The sequence below is a fragment of the Colobus angolensis genome, unplaced genomic scaffold (genome assembly GCF_000951035.1).
Source record: "Colobus angolensis palliatus isolate OR3802 unplaced genomic scaffold, Cang.pa_1.0 Scaffold45, whole genome shotgun sequence".
NCBI classification, from domain to species: Eukaryota; Metazoa; Chordata; class Mammalia; order Primates; family Cercopithecidae; genus Colobus; species Colobus angolensis.
In genome coordinates this window covers 7,676,873-7,694,452 of record NW_012117932.1, presented here as the reverse complement: position 1 = coordinate 7,694,452, position 17,580 = coordinate 7,676,873, and the positions used below count along the sequence as shown (strand labels likewise).

The window sequence follows — 17,580 nt, the reverse complement described above, 5'->3', positions numbered from 1 at the left end:
CATTCTCCATGCTGGGAATTATAAATACAGAAAAGTCTAACACTAAGTAAATAACTGGAGACCAGACAGAGACTGAGCCAAGAAAGCCTAGACAGAGAGATGAGAAATGGGCATTTTCCTGACCCTGCTGCTGGCAAAAGGCAATCATGTTCAAGACGTTGAGCACCCTAGACCCTGACTGTGCAAGATTTGAAGGGACGACTGCTTTTCCTAAACCTCAGAGCCTTGCTCTTTGCATTCAGCAGGTGTAAAACAAAGACACACAGGCCTCTCTGTGGGTGCAGAGTTTCCGCTGAAATCACTGCCAGCTGATGTGCATCCATCCCAGGTGGGGAGGTGCTCCTTCTCTTCCCAGGGGGCACCAGTTTATTCAGAGAATTTGGCTCATAGGATACACTTTTCACATGGGTTTTACATCCTGGACTGTGGATATTCTTTTTATTCATACACATGTTATTTTAGAGCATTTGGGTGACATTTCATTTTTTGTTCAATTTTGAATATTTTGATTTGATCTCTGTGCACATGATTGTAGATGAGTGCTTCTCTCTATTGCATGATTTATTTCCTATGGATACACACACTTCTCTATTTTTATAACTGTATCTTGCATTTTTATTATTTGTTATACACCTACTCCTCTTGTTGAAACTTCACAGGGTCTCGTTGTTCTTTACTGCTGTTTCACACCCACACTGTTTACAACTTTACGTAGTTGAGAGCTTGAATGTCTTTCCATTTCCTGATTGAGAGAGAATTTTTTCTAAGTGTTTTCCAAGGAACAGTGTTTATTTATTCCAGAATCATAGAGACCAGTACATCCATTCGCCCTTAATCTTTTTGCTACAATCTGTTGTATTTTTTTCAAATAAAAACCTAGTCAGTTTCTCTTGTAAATATTTTAGACGTTCATCCTCAATGTCAAAAATCACAGAAATGAAACAGATCTTTGAACTGCCTTAAAAAAAATGATTGCTCTCAGAGGTTAGCTAAGCTTTTCCCTCTGGCAAACACAGATATGTTGCCTCCCCTATCTTGAACTTCTCTTGGGAGTTTAGCCTTTTAAACTAATTGTTATATGCCTTACCATTTATGAAGGGACTTTGCACTGAAATATATCAGATAGGAATAATTACTACAGATAGAAAGAAGGAGTCGAGAATGTTAGTTGATAATCAAGCAGACAAATCACAGATTGTCCTGTTCTACCAAATCTTATGTCACCTATAATTAGCTATGGGGGCAGGAGGTATATGATACACATCATGAATCCTCAAGCCTATTTTTGCTTTTACATCTCAAGACCAAAGCCATCCTTGCATTCCAATATCTGTCCACTTTTTTTCCTAACCAACCATCCTAATAATGTTTGGATAAATCGTATTAGCAGTCATTCTTCTTTTGAGTCTACCCTCATCTCCATGGCATCCTGTTCATAATCTTAAATTCCAGGTCGAGGAGAAAAAAAAGAACAAAGGAATCAACAAGGAATGATATGTAGGTTAATTATGCACAGATAAAACATATTTTAACTCTTTCCATAGCTTGCTTGTAGTACTTTCCCAAGGCTGTCTTTTCTCTAACCCAAATCTTTGCTCTTGAAATCACCAGCTGTCAGATACAGGTGATGGAGAATATTTAAATTCTATCTCTCCTCTTCCACATGTTGAGAAGAAATAACTTTTACTTGGCTCCTGTCCAAAAATAGGGGTAGGGGGTTAAACTGGTGAAAATCAGAGCTATAATTTCCACTGGCCTCCAGTCAAGCCATCCACCACTGAGCTCTGGACAGGCCTTCTGTAATTTTTTATACAAGCAACATTTGTCTCATTAGAATATCCAGAGTTCCAGCCTGGGCAACATCATGAAACCCCATCTCTGCAAAAAATACAACAGCAACAAAAAAATAGCTGGTGTGGTGGCATGTGCCTGTAGTTCCAGCTACTCAGGGGGCTGAGGTGGGAGGATCACTTGAGCCTGGGAGGCAGAGGCTGCAGTGAGCTGAGATCACACCATTGCATTCTAGCTCAGGTGACAGAGTGAGACCCTGTCAAAAAACAAACAAACCAGAAAGAGATATATGTGTGTGTGTATATATACATATAATATATATACACATATATTTATGTATATCCAGACTTCTTGTAATTCAAGTGAAAAATATAAAATTAACTTTGATAAACTTCCAAATTCAGTTAGATATTACCCAACAGTTTAGATAATTTTTTCTTTTCCTTAACTGCAACCCAATTTTTTGATTATTTTTAAAAATATATTTGCTCTTATATTAATCTTTGTATCAAGGTTATAATTAGTAAATGTATGACTCCACTGCATGATTTAGTGGCAGAAATAGTCTATTTATGTTCACAGTTTTCAGTAGAGAGTCATGTTTTAATTTTGAGAGATTTATATATGTACTGCTAGAGGTTTGCAAGAGTTATCTCTATAACAGTTAAGATATAGATGTTATATTAACTGGAAAGAGTCATACTCACAATATCACAGTAAGTCACCTTTACTGAAAACCTGTATACATTCCTTTTTTATTTGTGCTGATAGAGTGAGTAGTGTTATATTAATGGTGCATTAAATGGAGGTGAGTAGCTTACCCTTGAGTTTCTTTCATTTGGGTATATATAGTAGAGGAGAAAATACCTTAATTCATTTAACTATTTATAGTTTGCACATACATAACCTTTGGAGCTTCCCATAATTGTGTAATTTAGGCAAAGCAGACATTATTCTCACCATAATATTGCCATTTCTAGATGAGGAAAGAGTAAGCTGGTAAGCTTATCTGGGACTGAAACATAGGTCTTCTGATTAAATACAACATATTAACAGGAAATTAATAATCATATCACCAGAAATACCAATGATAATAACTATCTACTCTTAATAGCACATAGTTACTTGGGGCTGCAAAGTGGTACACTAAACAATTTATGTACATCATTGTATTAATTTTATTTCATCCTCCCAACAACCCTGTATGTGGTAAGTTTTCTTACTCAGGTTTTATAACATAGGCACCTAAAAGTTCAGAGAGGTTAGGCAGTGTCTGAGGTCATGCAGATGATAAGTAGAAAAAAATCCCATGTGCAGTTCAACTACATTAGACTACTGAAAGAATGACAGCTTAAGGCTTTGAAAAAGCCCAGCTGGGTTCATATTTAGTCTACTTTCTACTGATGTCTAGGATTCTCAGAGTCACCTTGTGATGCATCTGTTTCTTATTTTGTGAAAATAGAACCTGCATGTTCTGCACATATACTCCAGAACTTAAAGCATAATAATAATAATAAAAAAAAATAGAACTACTGAAGGGAAAAATCTTACCATGTTTTCCCCAAACTGATGTTTCTTATTTATACTATATATAATACAAAATGTCCATCTTGAGCACATTTTATTATGATATACTAAAGGCTTCTACCTGCCTGCAACTAGAGAATAAAATGAGTCATTAAAACATTTTCATCATAAAGAAAATTACTTTGGAATGCAGCTCCCCTCAACTCCCCATATTGTCTATTAGTCTATTAGCTGGTTTCCCCAGGCCTAAGGGGGACATTTTTTTCAGGCATTTTTTTTTTACCTGCCTAAGTGTTCTTTAATAACTTCCTTTGCCTCCCAGAAGCATTGTTCAATATATTCTAATTCACACAATTGATAGCACCACCATTTGTTAAAATACCTGTCATATTCTATCATTGCTATTAAGAAAATCTAAGAAAATGCCTAATAAAGCTCACTTTGTTTTTCCCGATGCCGGCCATATTATAAGTTTCATGCACTTTTGGAAGGTAATGAAAATACCTGGGAAAAGTTGTGGTAATCAGAAAAGATGGCATGTAGTAGAATAGTTCCTTAATGATCTTGATGATGAACTGCACTGCCATGAGCCAGCTAGCTTATCTCCACTAGGCAAATTAGCTGCAACATAAGTACCTTCTATGATGCCCACCCTCAGAGTTATAACAGTGTTAGTTGGTTGTCCCACACATTCACCTTCCAAGTGAGTAAATAGGTTCTTTAATCCACCAGACTCTCTTGCTTCTTACCTTCAGTTTCTCACTCTTCACTTTCACTTTCTCTCAATTCTCTGCTTTGGGAGGTGGAGTCTACTTAGTGGCCCCACTCACTCCCCATCGTCGCCTGCAGTGTCGTTTTCATTCCTGCACTTGTACCTTTTGTTTCCTTTCTTGGTACCTCATTTACTCCTGCCTGCATCTCCTCCCTTTCCCACGGCTCACTTTTCTCTTGGAGTTCTGTGGCAGTTCCAACCTGTAAGAGCTTCTTGAAGTTGGAGATTGTGTTTTATGTGTCTCTCTATTTCTAACACTTAGTGTCATACCTGACACATACTAGGCACTCAACAATTTAAATGAATTTTGAGCAACCTACTAGGTGCCAAGGATGGTGGCTGGCCCTGAGAGGCTGAGTCTCTAAGAGCCAGTCCCATCCTTGCTCTCAGCATTCCTGTGTCCTTGTGGTCCACACCACACACGAGCAGCTTGCTTGTGTGTCTACACGTACCTTTTTAATACTTTGTTTTGTGTATGCCATATCTTCTCAAAAAGACTATAGGCTGCTAAAGAGAAGAACCAATTTACCCTTTTGCTTTTCCTTCTTTATGGTTCACATTATAGGTCTTTAGCGTACCTAAGTTGATTGATTTCATTATATACATTTGTTTTTCTCTTAGAGTCTCAATTCCTTCACCTGTAAAATGGTCATAAATGTGAGGCTTACATAAGATTTTGAATATAGGAATATAGATGTAGGTAGATAGAGACATTGCTATTGGTATAGATATATGAATGGGCTTGGCACATAGAAGAGACTATTGAAATAATAGTTCCATATCTTTTGTCCATTTTTATGAAAACCATTGATTTTAAAGTCTTGCAGTTGGGACCACTTCTAGCGGTATGTGCATCACACATCTCAACACCAATAAAGGTCTAAAGGAATTTAGACCTTTATTTATTTGGTCTCATACTCAGTGTCTATAACTAAATTAAGCCCCTTAATCAAGAAAGTAGTGATCAAAACACCATTACAAGCCAGAGTTCTTCTTGTCCTGTAGGGGGTTTTGACTGGACAGGCAACCCCAAGGCCTTTCAGAGAAGCCCCTTCCAGTTCCCCACCTCCAGTCAGACTCTGAGGAACCACTAGCCAGGCATGACAACCTAGGAGCTCTACAGTGGGAAAGGAGGACTCAAGAGATTAACTCAACTTCTGCAACGTGGAGACAAGGACACCAATGCCAAAGAATTTTGCTATTTCATCAGCACGTTGATGGTGGCCCCTTTGAGCCCTCTGACTCCCAGCTCTTCACTCTCCTCACTGTTCCATACCACCACCTGCCCCAGAATTAAGATGCAGTCAGAATGGAATTCTGTTTTGGTCTATAGTTAGCTGACTAACGCTTATCTTGTTGAATTCAGCACCGTGACGATAGCCAGTTCCTGAAATTAGACATATTCATTCATTCAACATTTATCTGTTGAACAAATATTTAGAAAATACTGTTCCAAACTCTAGTGATAGAGCAGGGAACAAAACAGACAAAAATTCTTGTTCTTATCAAGCTTTTCCTTGGTGATAAGAAAATCACCCAAACAAGTAAGTGGCAGGACAAGGATTTGAACTTAGGTGGGATGACTCTTGTCTGTGCAGACTTGGCAGTAGGCATGCTGATTCACTCATGGCATCAATATTCATTCACTCCACAAATATGTGTGGAGCTGCTGCTGTTGCCAAGTGGTGTGTTAGGTGCTAAGGATGTGGAGGTGAGCAAAACAGTTCCATCTTTGCGTGGAGCCGATTTTCAGGTAGGGGAGATGGAAGGGGAAGAAAGAAAGCAAACCATAAATGAAGAGAAAATCACAGATGGTTGACAGGTGCCGTAGGGAAGTAACGCGCAGTTGAAAGGGTGATACTGAAAATGATTTCAGTAATCACCTATCATAAAGGGCCCAGCCACTAAGGGTAAAAAGGTTCTGTTGAATACTGTGCATATTGAAAATGAAATGAGTTGTGCCCAGATCAGCTCAGGAGCATGGAGAGGGTCTGGGATGAGATGGAAGGGCCCAGCCCTTGCCAGGCTCCACCTGCCTCACTCTGTGGGCGCCTCACTAGAGTCTCTGGAGTCTTGTATTTCTTAAATGAATGTACAGTTATGCTGAAACATTATGAAATAACCCATGGATACCTTGCCATGTCATCAAAATATTTTTCCGAGCTGATTCTCATAAAGAATTTTAAAGTTCATTCTAAAGCTCTGAATTTCTGGAATCCTGCCTTGGCTCAGGCTCTCAGTGACTAAATGCCACAGAACAGTGTGTCTTACAATGCCCACAGCTCCCTGCATAGAGGAAATATTAGTGTTTCCACACCCCAGAAAAACAAAACCTTGCTGCCTGAGCACCAGCGAGCATTTCTTCATCTATACACTTAACCTGGCTTTAAAATAATTATTTCTCACTCATTGTAAAGAGTAAAGGTGGGACTTTAACATGATCTTTTTTCTCATTGTCACAGCAGTACTTGCTTATTATGGGAAAAGAAAAAATACAGTTGAGTAGAAAGAAAAAGTAAAAATTGAAAACATTAATAATATCCACACGTTTTTCTATCAAATGGCATAACATATAGATGTTTGGAAAAATATAAGAAAATGTCCACCTTAATAATTCCAGTAATGTAGAAGTTTTAAGAAATTAAGAATTTCTCATTCTCCACTCCTAACTCTGATGCTGCATGCTTCGGTCACTAGGGTTAACAGATTGCCACCTGCTCTCTGTATCCTTTTGATGTTCATGTGTGCACATGTGTATGTATCTACATCTACATGTATTAGTCCATTTTCATATTGTTATAAAAAACTGCCTGAGACTGGATACTTCTTAAAGGAAAGAGGTTTAGTTGACTCACAGTTCAGCATGGCTGGAGAGGCCTCAGGAAACTTACAATCATGGTGGAAGGTGAAGGGGAAGCAAGGCACCTCCTTCACAGAGTGGCAGGAAGGAGAGTGAACACAGGAGGAACTACCAAACACTAACAAAACCATCAGATCTTATGAGTACTCACCACTGTGAGAACAGCATGGGGAACCTGCCCCCATGGTTTAGATATTACCTGTACCTGGTCTCTCCCTTGACACATGGGGATGATAAGGATTACGATTCAAGATGAGATTTGGATGGGAATGCAAAGCCTAACCATATCAACGTACTTCCACTCTTCTAAAATAATTTATATTAAGATTTTGTAATCTGCAATGTGTTTTATTTCATTTAACAGTATGTCATGGGTAAATTGTCATATCAACACAAACAGACCCAATGCGTTAGTTTTAACAACTGCGTTGTATTCCATAGTGTAGGCATACCGTAACTCATTCAACCATTCCCTTAAGGACCATGGTTTCCAGTATTTCTCCTCTTGTAAATAATGCTGCAGTAAACATTCTCATATGAATATTATGGATCTTATTATTTGCTGATGCTTTTTACTGCTATATTTTAGAAGGGTTCATTACTTTTTATTTACAAACTAACATATTGTATGAATCCTTAGATTGATAGAATCTCACAGGTCCTTGGTCCATTTTGCCTGACTGAGAATGAATAAATTCGCATATTCAAACTTACACACATGCATGGGAACATAGAAAGCTTGTGCGGGCCCCATAATTTGTCCCAGCTCCATGTCTTACCTCATCGCACACCACACCCCATGGCTAATTCTCCTTACCTCCACTCACGCTACTTCTGCAGTGGCCCTCTCTGTGTTTCCTATGATCAAATTTGTTTTGAGGCCAAGTTCAAACTCATCTCCTGAAGGCTTTTTCTACTATCTCCTACCTTGTATGCAGAAAATGTCCTCCTGTTGTATGATCCAATAGCACATCCTCTGTCTCTCTGATGTAGCCGTTTCTCAGTCTGCTTTGTGCAGAATCTGCCCTTGCACAAGTCTGCAACCCCTAATAAGTCGTAAGTCTTTTGGTGGCAGAAACCATCTCGGTAGAATGCAACAGCTGCAGGCAGGAAAATCTCAGAGAAATGTTGACTGAGTTTGGAGAATTTGCCTAAAAATAGAAAAGTCAAGCCCAGCGTCTGCCTTTTAAGCCTTAAGTTATAGCTAAACACAGTTATTGTGGCAGTTTGGGAAGCAGCTTCCCAGATAAGACAATCGCATGCTGTGTGTTTTTGAACTTATGGACCTTTTCTAAATTTTTTTAACTTCTAGAACAGGGGTCAGTGAGCTTTTTTTTTCTAAAGAGCCAGATGGTAAATATTTTAGGTTTGGCCAGCTATAAAGGTCTCTGCCACAACTGCTCAGTTCAGCCCTCGTAGTGAAAGCAGCCCTAGACAGTAAGTAGAGAAGTGAGCGTGGCTGTGTTCTAGTGAAACTTTATTTACAACAGCAAGCAATGGGCAGGATTTGACTTATGGGGCATGGTTTACTAACTCTTGTTCTAGAAGGTGTCTAGGTACAGTTAGACTAACCTGAATTAAATTCAAATCCTAGTTCTTCTACTTATTATGTGACTTTGAGCAAGCTTCTTAACCTGTCTTTTTGAACACATAAATAGAGGATTCACATTTCCTCCTTCATGTTAGGCATCTGTTTCAGCACTTAATGAGCACAGGATTGTCTTGTTAAGAGGAATGGAAGCTTAGTAATAGGATAAGAGAAGATGCAGGCCCTTTCTTGCAACTGGAAGTAGAAAATCCAAAGAAAGAGCACGTTGAAAAACAATGGATAGAGTCTTTCTCTTGGATGACAGTGACAGCTTTTGCCTTTAGGTCATATGCACCTCTTTATGTAAGAAATCAGGTATAAACAGATACACAGGTCTGTTGACACTTGCAACAGCAACAGCAATGCTATTAATAAAATACATTGAAGATTGTTTAGGATGCCTGGAGCTATTATGACTATATAAAAGCTATGGGCCAGGCTTCAGGAGGAAGAATTGGTGCAACAGTAGTACGTCCCTGGAGATTTAGACAGAGATTGAGACTATTTTAGCCAAAACACAAATGAAATATGAATCTTTGGCTCATGACTGGCCTAGTCATTTTGAAACACATCTACTGGCTATATGCAGTGGATTCTTTTGAGATGCAAACTCCTCTGTGACTTTTCCCACTGCCCACAAGATGAAGTCCACATCCTCGCGAGAACCCATGCAAGGCCCTCCCTGGCTGGTTTCAGCTCGTTCTGTCAAGCTACCTTTCGTTGCATGGTGCTTCAGCCAAATAAGTCAATTAGCTTATTCAGGTTCTCAGAACACTTCCCCATCCCATGTTACTTCTGCTCATTCTGTTCCACCCTAATTCTCAAGACCTTTAGAAACCCATCAGTTACCCCCATCTCCATTCTCTAAGACCCCACTGGCCCAGCAACAGTCAAGTCTCTGCCTGTGACTTCCCTTTATCCATGCCTTCCATAAATAACCAGTAAACTATACGTTATTGGAAGGTGATGTGTAAAGCAGGAGGAAACCTGGGTTTGGAGTCCAAAGACTTGAGATTGGACTTCATTTTGGCTCCATTAAGACCTGATTTTGGCTCCATTATTGACTTACTTTGTGTCCAAGATGGGACAGGTTGTTGAATGTCTCTGAGTCCAGTCTCTCAATTTATAAAGCAAGAATCCTATCCCAACCTTGGAGAGTTTTTGTGAGAACGAAATGGGAAATGAAAAGACTGGGAGTCCTTCGTAGGTGCCTACCTCCTGGGAGTTCCCAGGAAATGCTAACTGAATCTGAACTGCTCACAGGGTTTGGCCTGGCGTGTCTCCCTACTGATGTGATCATTTGAAAGCAAGACTGTACTGAAATATACCCAGGATCAATTGAAGAACTTCGCAAAAACAACAACAACAACAACAACAACAAAAACACCCAACAAATTTATTTGATTTATTTAAAATTGTTTTTAAATACCCATCAAAGTTTTATATGTGGCAGACTGGCTTCTATTTTTTAACTTTGTGAGATGGAAGCAAGATCTTGATTAGCATATATTGCAGAAGGGTGCTTTAAGATGGCTTGAAAATCAACTTGAAGATTCATAAAATTTCTAAAATTGAGGAGGAAATACCTAAAGATTTGCCAAAAATTATGTAAGCAGAGCTGAAATTGTTCTTTCCCCCGCCCCAAATTATTCTTTGCAAAATGGCTACCCTGCACTACTTAGCACATGTGCTGTGCTTCCCAGCATCCTGTTTGACCCGTGCGCTCTACCAGACACTCACTGGCTTACATTTAAGCCACCTTTCTATAGTTTATATTCTCTCCTACAAGAATGCAAATATCAAAGCATGATAGAGGCAAAAAAAAAATGTAAACAAATCCTGATGATACATATGTTGAATATAATTAAAATTATACATATTGAATTGATGAGAATATTACACACATTTTTATGCATGTCCATGATGCATAAGCGTTTTTACGCTGGTTTTTAACATAGTATTTCACTAGTTGCTCTGAACAACCCAGTGAGGCAAGTACTGTGTCCATTTAACAGATTGGAAGCTAAGATTGAACATTTAAATATTCACTCTGGATCACAAACCTGGGGCTGTGTCCTAGGTGTGAACTCAGGTTGTCGCACACTGAATGTACTGTCTCTGCATTGCCCCCCAGGTGATTAAGTACATATGTTTAGTATGCTCCACAGTAGCCTCGTAGGACCTATGGTAAAGTCCAAAGTTGGGAGTTCAACAGAAATTTTCTCAGTTTCTTGTCTTTTTGATAAAAAGCCTTGATGATTAAGAGATATCTAACTGATAGAACCTTTCTGCCATGATATACTTGTGTAAACTTATAAATAAACATAGATACAATTATCTCCAATTCTGTAAGTCATTTAGGTTTCTACGCAGGGTTTTGGTAACTGAATCAGTTTCCTCATCTACCACAGAAATTAAAACAGTACTTCCATGACCAACTCAAATGCTTGTCAGTTAAAATGAAATGAAAAACTTTCTGTTCAAATACAGTAAGAAAATACATGTGCAAAGCAAGATATAAATTTCATTAAAATATATACAAATAAATTACTTGATTATCTCACAAGCTTATCTACCTAAAATTAATTACTGACTAATTAGCAACCCTGGAAAAGTTTTATTGTAGAAACTTCCATACTCATTATAAAGTATGAGCCTCAATTTTTAATGAAGTTCCATGATAAAAGAATAACAAAATTAGGCCATACTACATACCACAGCATCTGAAAAGTTAATTAATTCCCTGACATTCAGCAATGTAACTAAATTACTTTGTACAGTTGTTTGAGCACAGTGTCTATAATCTTCTGATTAAAATAATGAGCCCCAAAGTCATCAGTAGCAATTATTATTTACTTACCTACCATCTCATCACCCACCATCCTGCCAGCTCCTCCTCAGAATCTGAAGAGATTATTCTCCAGAGAGTTTTCGAAACTTTTTGCTGTAATAGAATGAGGGGGGAAAAGCTTTTTAAACTTCAGGGTTCAAAGTCAGAGTTTCTGAACAGAAGTGTGTTTTTAAAATCTTAAACTTAAAATTCTAACAAGGCTCTGTGCAGCAAAATACCTGCCAATTCACTATTGTGTACCTTGCAGTTTCTATTGAAATTTGTGCTGCTATCATGATTTCTTCCTACCTCACAGGATAATGAATCTAGATTTTATTTCTGTTCTTTGCCCAGACTTGTACAGCAGGCAAAGTGTTTGAAAATCAAAGGAAAAGAAGATATTGACTTGGATAATCTCTTCAGAGGTAAAAACAAAAACACTAGCAAAACGCAGAATATACTTTTTGTTGTGCAGAATGTTTTATTTGTTTGTTTGGTTTTAGCATTCCCGCAGGGAATGGTCGAAAAAGCCTAACTAGAGTCAAGAGAGACCTGTGTTCTAGTTCCCGCCCTGTGAATGAGTCCCTTCACTTCACTCCTCGAATGTTCATTTTCTCATTTTGAAAGTTAAAGGGCTGGACTCTATGATCTCTATGGTCTCCACTCATGATAGGAAACGTGTAAACCTGTAGAAGTTAGAGGTTCAGTGGTTGAATCCCCCTCTGCCATCTGCAGAGGCCGTGGAGGGAAACCAGGAGTGTCTCACTGCACTTGTGAAGGTGGGAGACTGTGATATGCACCTCATTAGTAAGAAAGGCTAGAAGGGTATTAGGCAAAATATTGAACCATCAGAGCTGAGGAATCTGTTGGAGTCCAGGAAGAAGAATTGCATGTGTTCTTTTAGTTACGTTTCTTCCCAGTGAAGGCTCGATATAGACCGAATTTTGAGGTTAGATTATATTGTAGCAAGCTAAGGAATCAGTTTTCCCTGGGTTCTGTTTTGATTTAGTCATACGCAAACATTGATAATTTCTTACTAGTATCCCGCCTGCAGTCTTGGTAGCTCTGTACATTTGTGTCTCCCGGAAGATGCAGGAGATCTGTCTGCCTTCTAGAGGAAAGGAACATTGCTAAACTTTCTCCTGACCTGGTAGAAGTCCAGTGAATTAGCACACTGTGCTGGACTGTGCCATCTCGTTACCCATCGGACTTTTCGTAAGAGAAGGAGAGGGTGCTTGGCAGTCATTGAACAAAAGGGCCAGGAGGTCAGGGAGCAGTGCTGAACTGCTCACTTTAGGCAGAGATGGAGCTCTTGCTTGTGTTGTCTTCGAAGAATTGTGGATTTCATCTCAGCCACACAAGGCCTTTTCCTCAGAAAAGAGAGGGCAGTTGAATTAGTTTGGTTTTCATTGTACAGCTACATGTTTCTCCCTCATAAGAAGAATTTCTATGTAATATAACCAGAGCTCAAGCTTGCTTTAAATAAAATAAATCACTGATGTTTTAGAAACTGTTCCATACAAATGTTCTCATCCATCTTACCAAGCCTTCATTCTGTAAATGGCATGTTTTGGAACCATGTAAGAAGCCTTAAAAAAAGTGCCAGTGTTTTAATTCATAGTTTGACACTTTTGAAAATATCTCCACAGAGTAATTATGTATATGTTCTTGTTCAAACAGATACACAATTTTGTAGTTCATATCATAAATGTAGTAATGAAGATCATCCTTACAAAAATAGAAAATGTCATAGCAAAATGCATTTGCATACTGTGAAAGATGAAATCTCTTCCAAGATGCTCAGAATGCACTTGTTCGTTTCTGCATCATGTATAAGAAGTTTACACCCATATGCTTGTATTTATTCATGCATTTACTGTGCTCTTTAATTTAAACATATCCTCGCAGCAGAGGTCTTTGTTATCAGATATGGCATTTATGTCAGAAGAGTGTGCAGTGGGCGGAGCAGTCGGCCTTAGGTGGAGCACACGGCTGCCTGTGGACCCAGACCACCTTGTGTTGGGCAAGTGCAGGCGGCGTTCATTCCATCCCATGGAAATTGGCAGGCCGTGGTTAGCACCTGCTTTCTAGTCTGGCCTTTTGTCAACCAAAGTGGCTCTTCCTTGTATGTCTGGAGTCCCCAACACCTATGCCACAGACCAGTCTGTAGACTGTTAGGAACTGGGCTGCATAACAGGAGGGGAGCAGTGGGCAGGTGAGGGAGCAAAGCTTTATCTGCATTCACAGCTGCTCTCCATTGTTCACATGACCACCTGAGCTCCGCCTCCTGTCAGATCAGCTGCAGCATTAGATTCTCCTAGGAGCACGAACACTATTGTGACCTGCACGTGTGAGGGATCTAGGGTGTGTGCTCCTTATGAGAATCTAACGCCTGACGATCTGTCACTGTCTCCCATCACCCCCAGAGGGGACTGTCGAGTTGCAGGAACACAAGCTCAGGGCTCCCACTGATTCTACATTATGGGGAGTTGCATAGTTATTTCATTATCTATTACAATGTAATAATAATAGAAATAAAGTGCACAATAAATGTAATGTGCTTGAATCATCCCAAAACCATTCCCCCACCCCAGTCTGTGGAAAAATTGTCTTCCATGAAACCAGTTCCTGGTGCCACTAAAGCTTGGGGACCTCTGTACTATGGGAGGTATAATAATAATCCCCATTATTATAAAATTTATTTGCTTTGGTTCTAACATGGATGAGACAAAATAATGAAAATAAATATGTTCTTACAGTGATATTAAACAATTATTTAATATTTTCTTTCATTTTTCTTCAGCCTGTAAATCTGATCATAATATCCCGTATCCATGTCCTTCCTTTTTTTCCCTTTTTTTTTTTTTTTTGAGATGGAGTGTCCCTCTGTCACCCAGTCTGGAGTGCAATGGCGTGATCTCTGCTCACTGCAATCTCTGCCTCCTGGGTTCAAGGGACTCTTCTGTCTCAGCCTCCCGAGTAACTGGAATTATAGACTCACAATGCCACACCCAGCTAATTTTTTGTAGTTCAGTAGAGACGGGGTTTCACCGTGTTGCCCAGGCTGTTCTTGAACTCTTGAGCTCAGCTAATCCATCCTCCTCGGCCTCCCAAAGTGCTGGGATTACAGGCATGAGCCACTGCACCCAGCCTTCCCCACCCCCCCCCTTTTTTTCTGGTCTCGGCATAGATTTGAATGAGTACCTTCTTCATTCATCAGGAGTCTTTGATTTATTTGTTTATTTATTTATTATGTATTTATTTATTTATTGAGATGAAGTCTCGCTCTGTCACCCAAGCTGGAGTGCAGTGGCACGATCTTGGCTCACTGTAACCTCTGCCTCAGGGTTCAAGTGATTCTCTTGCCTCAGCTTCCCGAGTAGCTGGAACTACAGGTGTGTACCACCAAACCCAGCTAACTGTTGTATTTTTAGTAGAGACAGGGTTTCACTGAGTTGACCAGGCTGGTCTCAAACTCCTGACGCCGTGATCCACTGACGTTGGCCTCCCCAAGTGTTGGGATTACAGGCGTAAGCCACTGTGCCCAGTCAGGGTCTTCTTTTTTTTTTTTTTTTTAAGGAAAATGGGCTAAAATTTGTGCTCTATTTCATCTACGAGGGGATGTTGTATACACTGGATTTTTAGAAATTGTATACGCACATGGATACATTCACACACAGATTCTGTTTTTTATATCTTGGGCGTGTTTTCCATTTTTACTGGAAAACTTCTTTTAAAAATCATTTCATTCACCATATATATCTTGGCATACTTAATAAAAATATTTTAAAGACTACCTATTATTTTCAAGTATAATTCTTAGCTACTGAACACACTTTTTTCAATATGTAAGCATATATCACAATAATTTATAAGCATAAGATTGGATAAACATATGTAACAACAATAATATATAAACATAAGATTGAATGATAGAAATTTTAATTACTTTATAATGACAAAATTCTGTAGAGGAAACCATGATTATGTTAAAAGGATGTTGGTTGTGCATAACAGGAGCGAGTTGAAATTTGTCTTACTAATCCAAGGTTTACAGGTAAGCATATTGAGTGTTACTCCTAAGACATGACAGTGAAACAGTGAAATTCTAATCAAATGTAAACGTATTCAAAGAAATAGCCAACCATAGAAATGCTGACCCTACTTCCATTCAAGATTCTAGACGTGCAACCAGGGAACTTAGTGACGACAAGCTCTTTGACGTAAATGAAGAAAGGGGTTGTTGCGAACAGCATGAAGATGTCCCACGGAAAGTGATATTGAAAAAAAAAAAAAAAAAAAAAAACACTTCACATTAAAGGAACTCTCAGAGATATTTCACAACATTGTGACTGCAAAGGATAAAACGTCAGAAGTGAATCTAACTTACATTTAGGAATATGACAGCTCACCAAGGAATGGAAAAGATGCTCTCTTCGTTTCACAGCTGTAGGACGAAAAGAAAGCAAACACTCCCTGGAGAACTCTTGATAAGTTTTTTTTTTTTTAAACAAAGAAATAAGACACCTTATCTCAATGTATTAAATGTTATAAACCACAGCATACTAATTAAATATTACTTTCACTAGTTTTAAATTTTCCCTAAGTATTTATGATGGACAGTAAAAGAGTTGTTAATATTTTGACCAAAATTTGTGAAGGTCATGAGAAAAGAATTACAATTTTCCCCATTGATTATTAAGCCCAGTTTGCGTGGCTTCAGCTTGCATCGTCAATTTTATAGCCCCTGACTACCATGCTAAGTGAGAACTCTCTATGTTTTATTGAGGACTGTTTCAAATATGTTCATAGGAGAAGCTGATCTGTAATTTTCCTTCTTGTAATGTCTTCGTCTCGTTTTGATATTCCCTCTTTCTCCATTATCACCATTATCACCAAGAGGTGTTATGTAAGATTCACAACATTTGTTTTTTAACCGTTTAGATGAGTTCACAGACAGGAAAGCTATCTGAGCCTAAAGTTGTTTTTATTAAAAGAATGTTAATTGTAGATTCAATTTCTTTAATAGATTGAGGACTTTAGATTTTTAAAATTTCTTCTTGTATTAGTTTTTCTAAGAATTTATATATTTCTTCTAGGAATTTGTATATATCATGTAAATTTTCAAGTCTGTTGCTATAGAGTTGTTTATGATACCCTCTGATGAGCTTTTCAGTGTCTGCAGATTCTATAGTTATGTCCATTTTTCATTATTGAAATTGATGTTTATGTGCTTGTGCGTTTTCTCTCTACCCTTCTCTCTCTCTCACACTCTCTCTCTGGTTTTGCCTCTGTCTCTTTCAATTAATCCTGCTGAAAATTTACTGATCTTTACAATGGACCAATTTTTGGCTGTGTTGATTTTCTCTAGTGTGCATTTGTTTTCTCTGTTATTAATTTCTGCTATTACGTTTCTGCCTGCCTTCCACTCTCTTTGGCTTTCATTTACTATCATTTTTCTAACTTCTTTAAATTATTACTTAGATATTGTGTTTTTAAATATATTTTAATATATGCACCTAACGCTATATTAACATTAATTTAAGCATAGCTTTTCCTGCATTCTATGAGTTTTGATTTATCAAATTTCCTAATAATTTAATTCAAAATATTTTCTCATTTACATTGTTTTTCTTTTGTATGTGGGTTGAAGTATACTGATTCATTTCCAGATATTTGGGGATTTTATTATCTTTTCATTATTGATTTTGAATTTTATTCCACTGTGGTCAGAGAGTATATTCTGAGCAATTGTTAATCATACCGTTAGATCTTTATTATCTTTACTGATACATTTTTTCCTGCGTATTCATTTGATTCCTGAAAAAATGTGTTAAAGTCCTCTACTATGGTTGTGATATTATCTGGTTTTCCTTTTATTATACATATTTTTTGTCTATATTACTAGGCTCATGAAAATTAGAAAATTAGATTATTCATAATCAATTGACTCTTCAACATTTTGAAATATATATTTTATTTCTCCAAATGCTTCTTGCCTTTAGGTTTCCTTTGTCTGATATTAGCAGTATTCTTCGGATTAGCATTTGTATGTTATATTTATTTCCATGCTTTTATATGCTCCATCACTGTCCTATGTTTAATATGACACTTCTAAGTGGCATGTGATTTTTAGGTTTAAATTCAATCCCATGGCAATCCTTTCCTTCCTTCCTTCCTCCCTTCCTCCCTCCCTCCCTCCCTCCCTCCCT

The 17,580-nt window shown here is 38.2% G+C and overlaps 1 protein-coding gene across 1 annotated transcript in view; it reads left to right on the top strand.

Moving 5' to 3' along the window:
* L3MBTL4 (l(3)mbt-like 4 (Drosophila)) overlaps window positions 1-17,580 on the top strand; it is a 399,157-nt gene that overhangs the window by 257,536 nt on the left and 124,041 nt on the right. Inside the window, exon 16 of the mRNA XM_011957809.1 lies at window positions 11,723-11,793. Within this exon, the coding sequence (XP_011813199.1) occupies window positions 11,723-11,793 (71 nt within the window). The remainder of the gene's footprint in view (window positions 1-11,722; window positions 11,794-17,580) is intronic.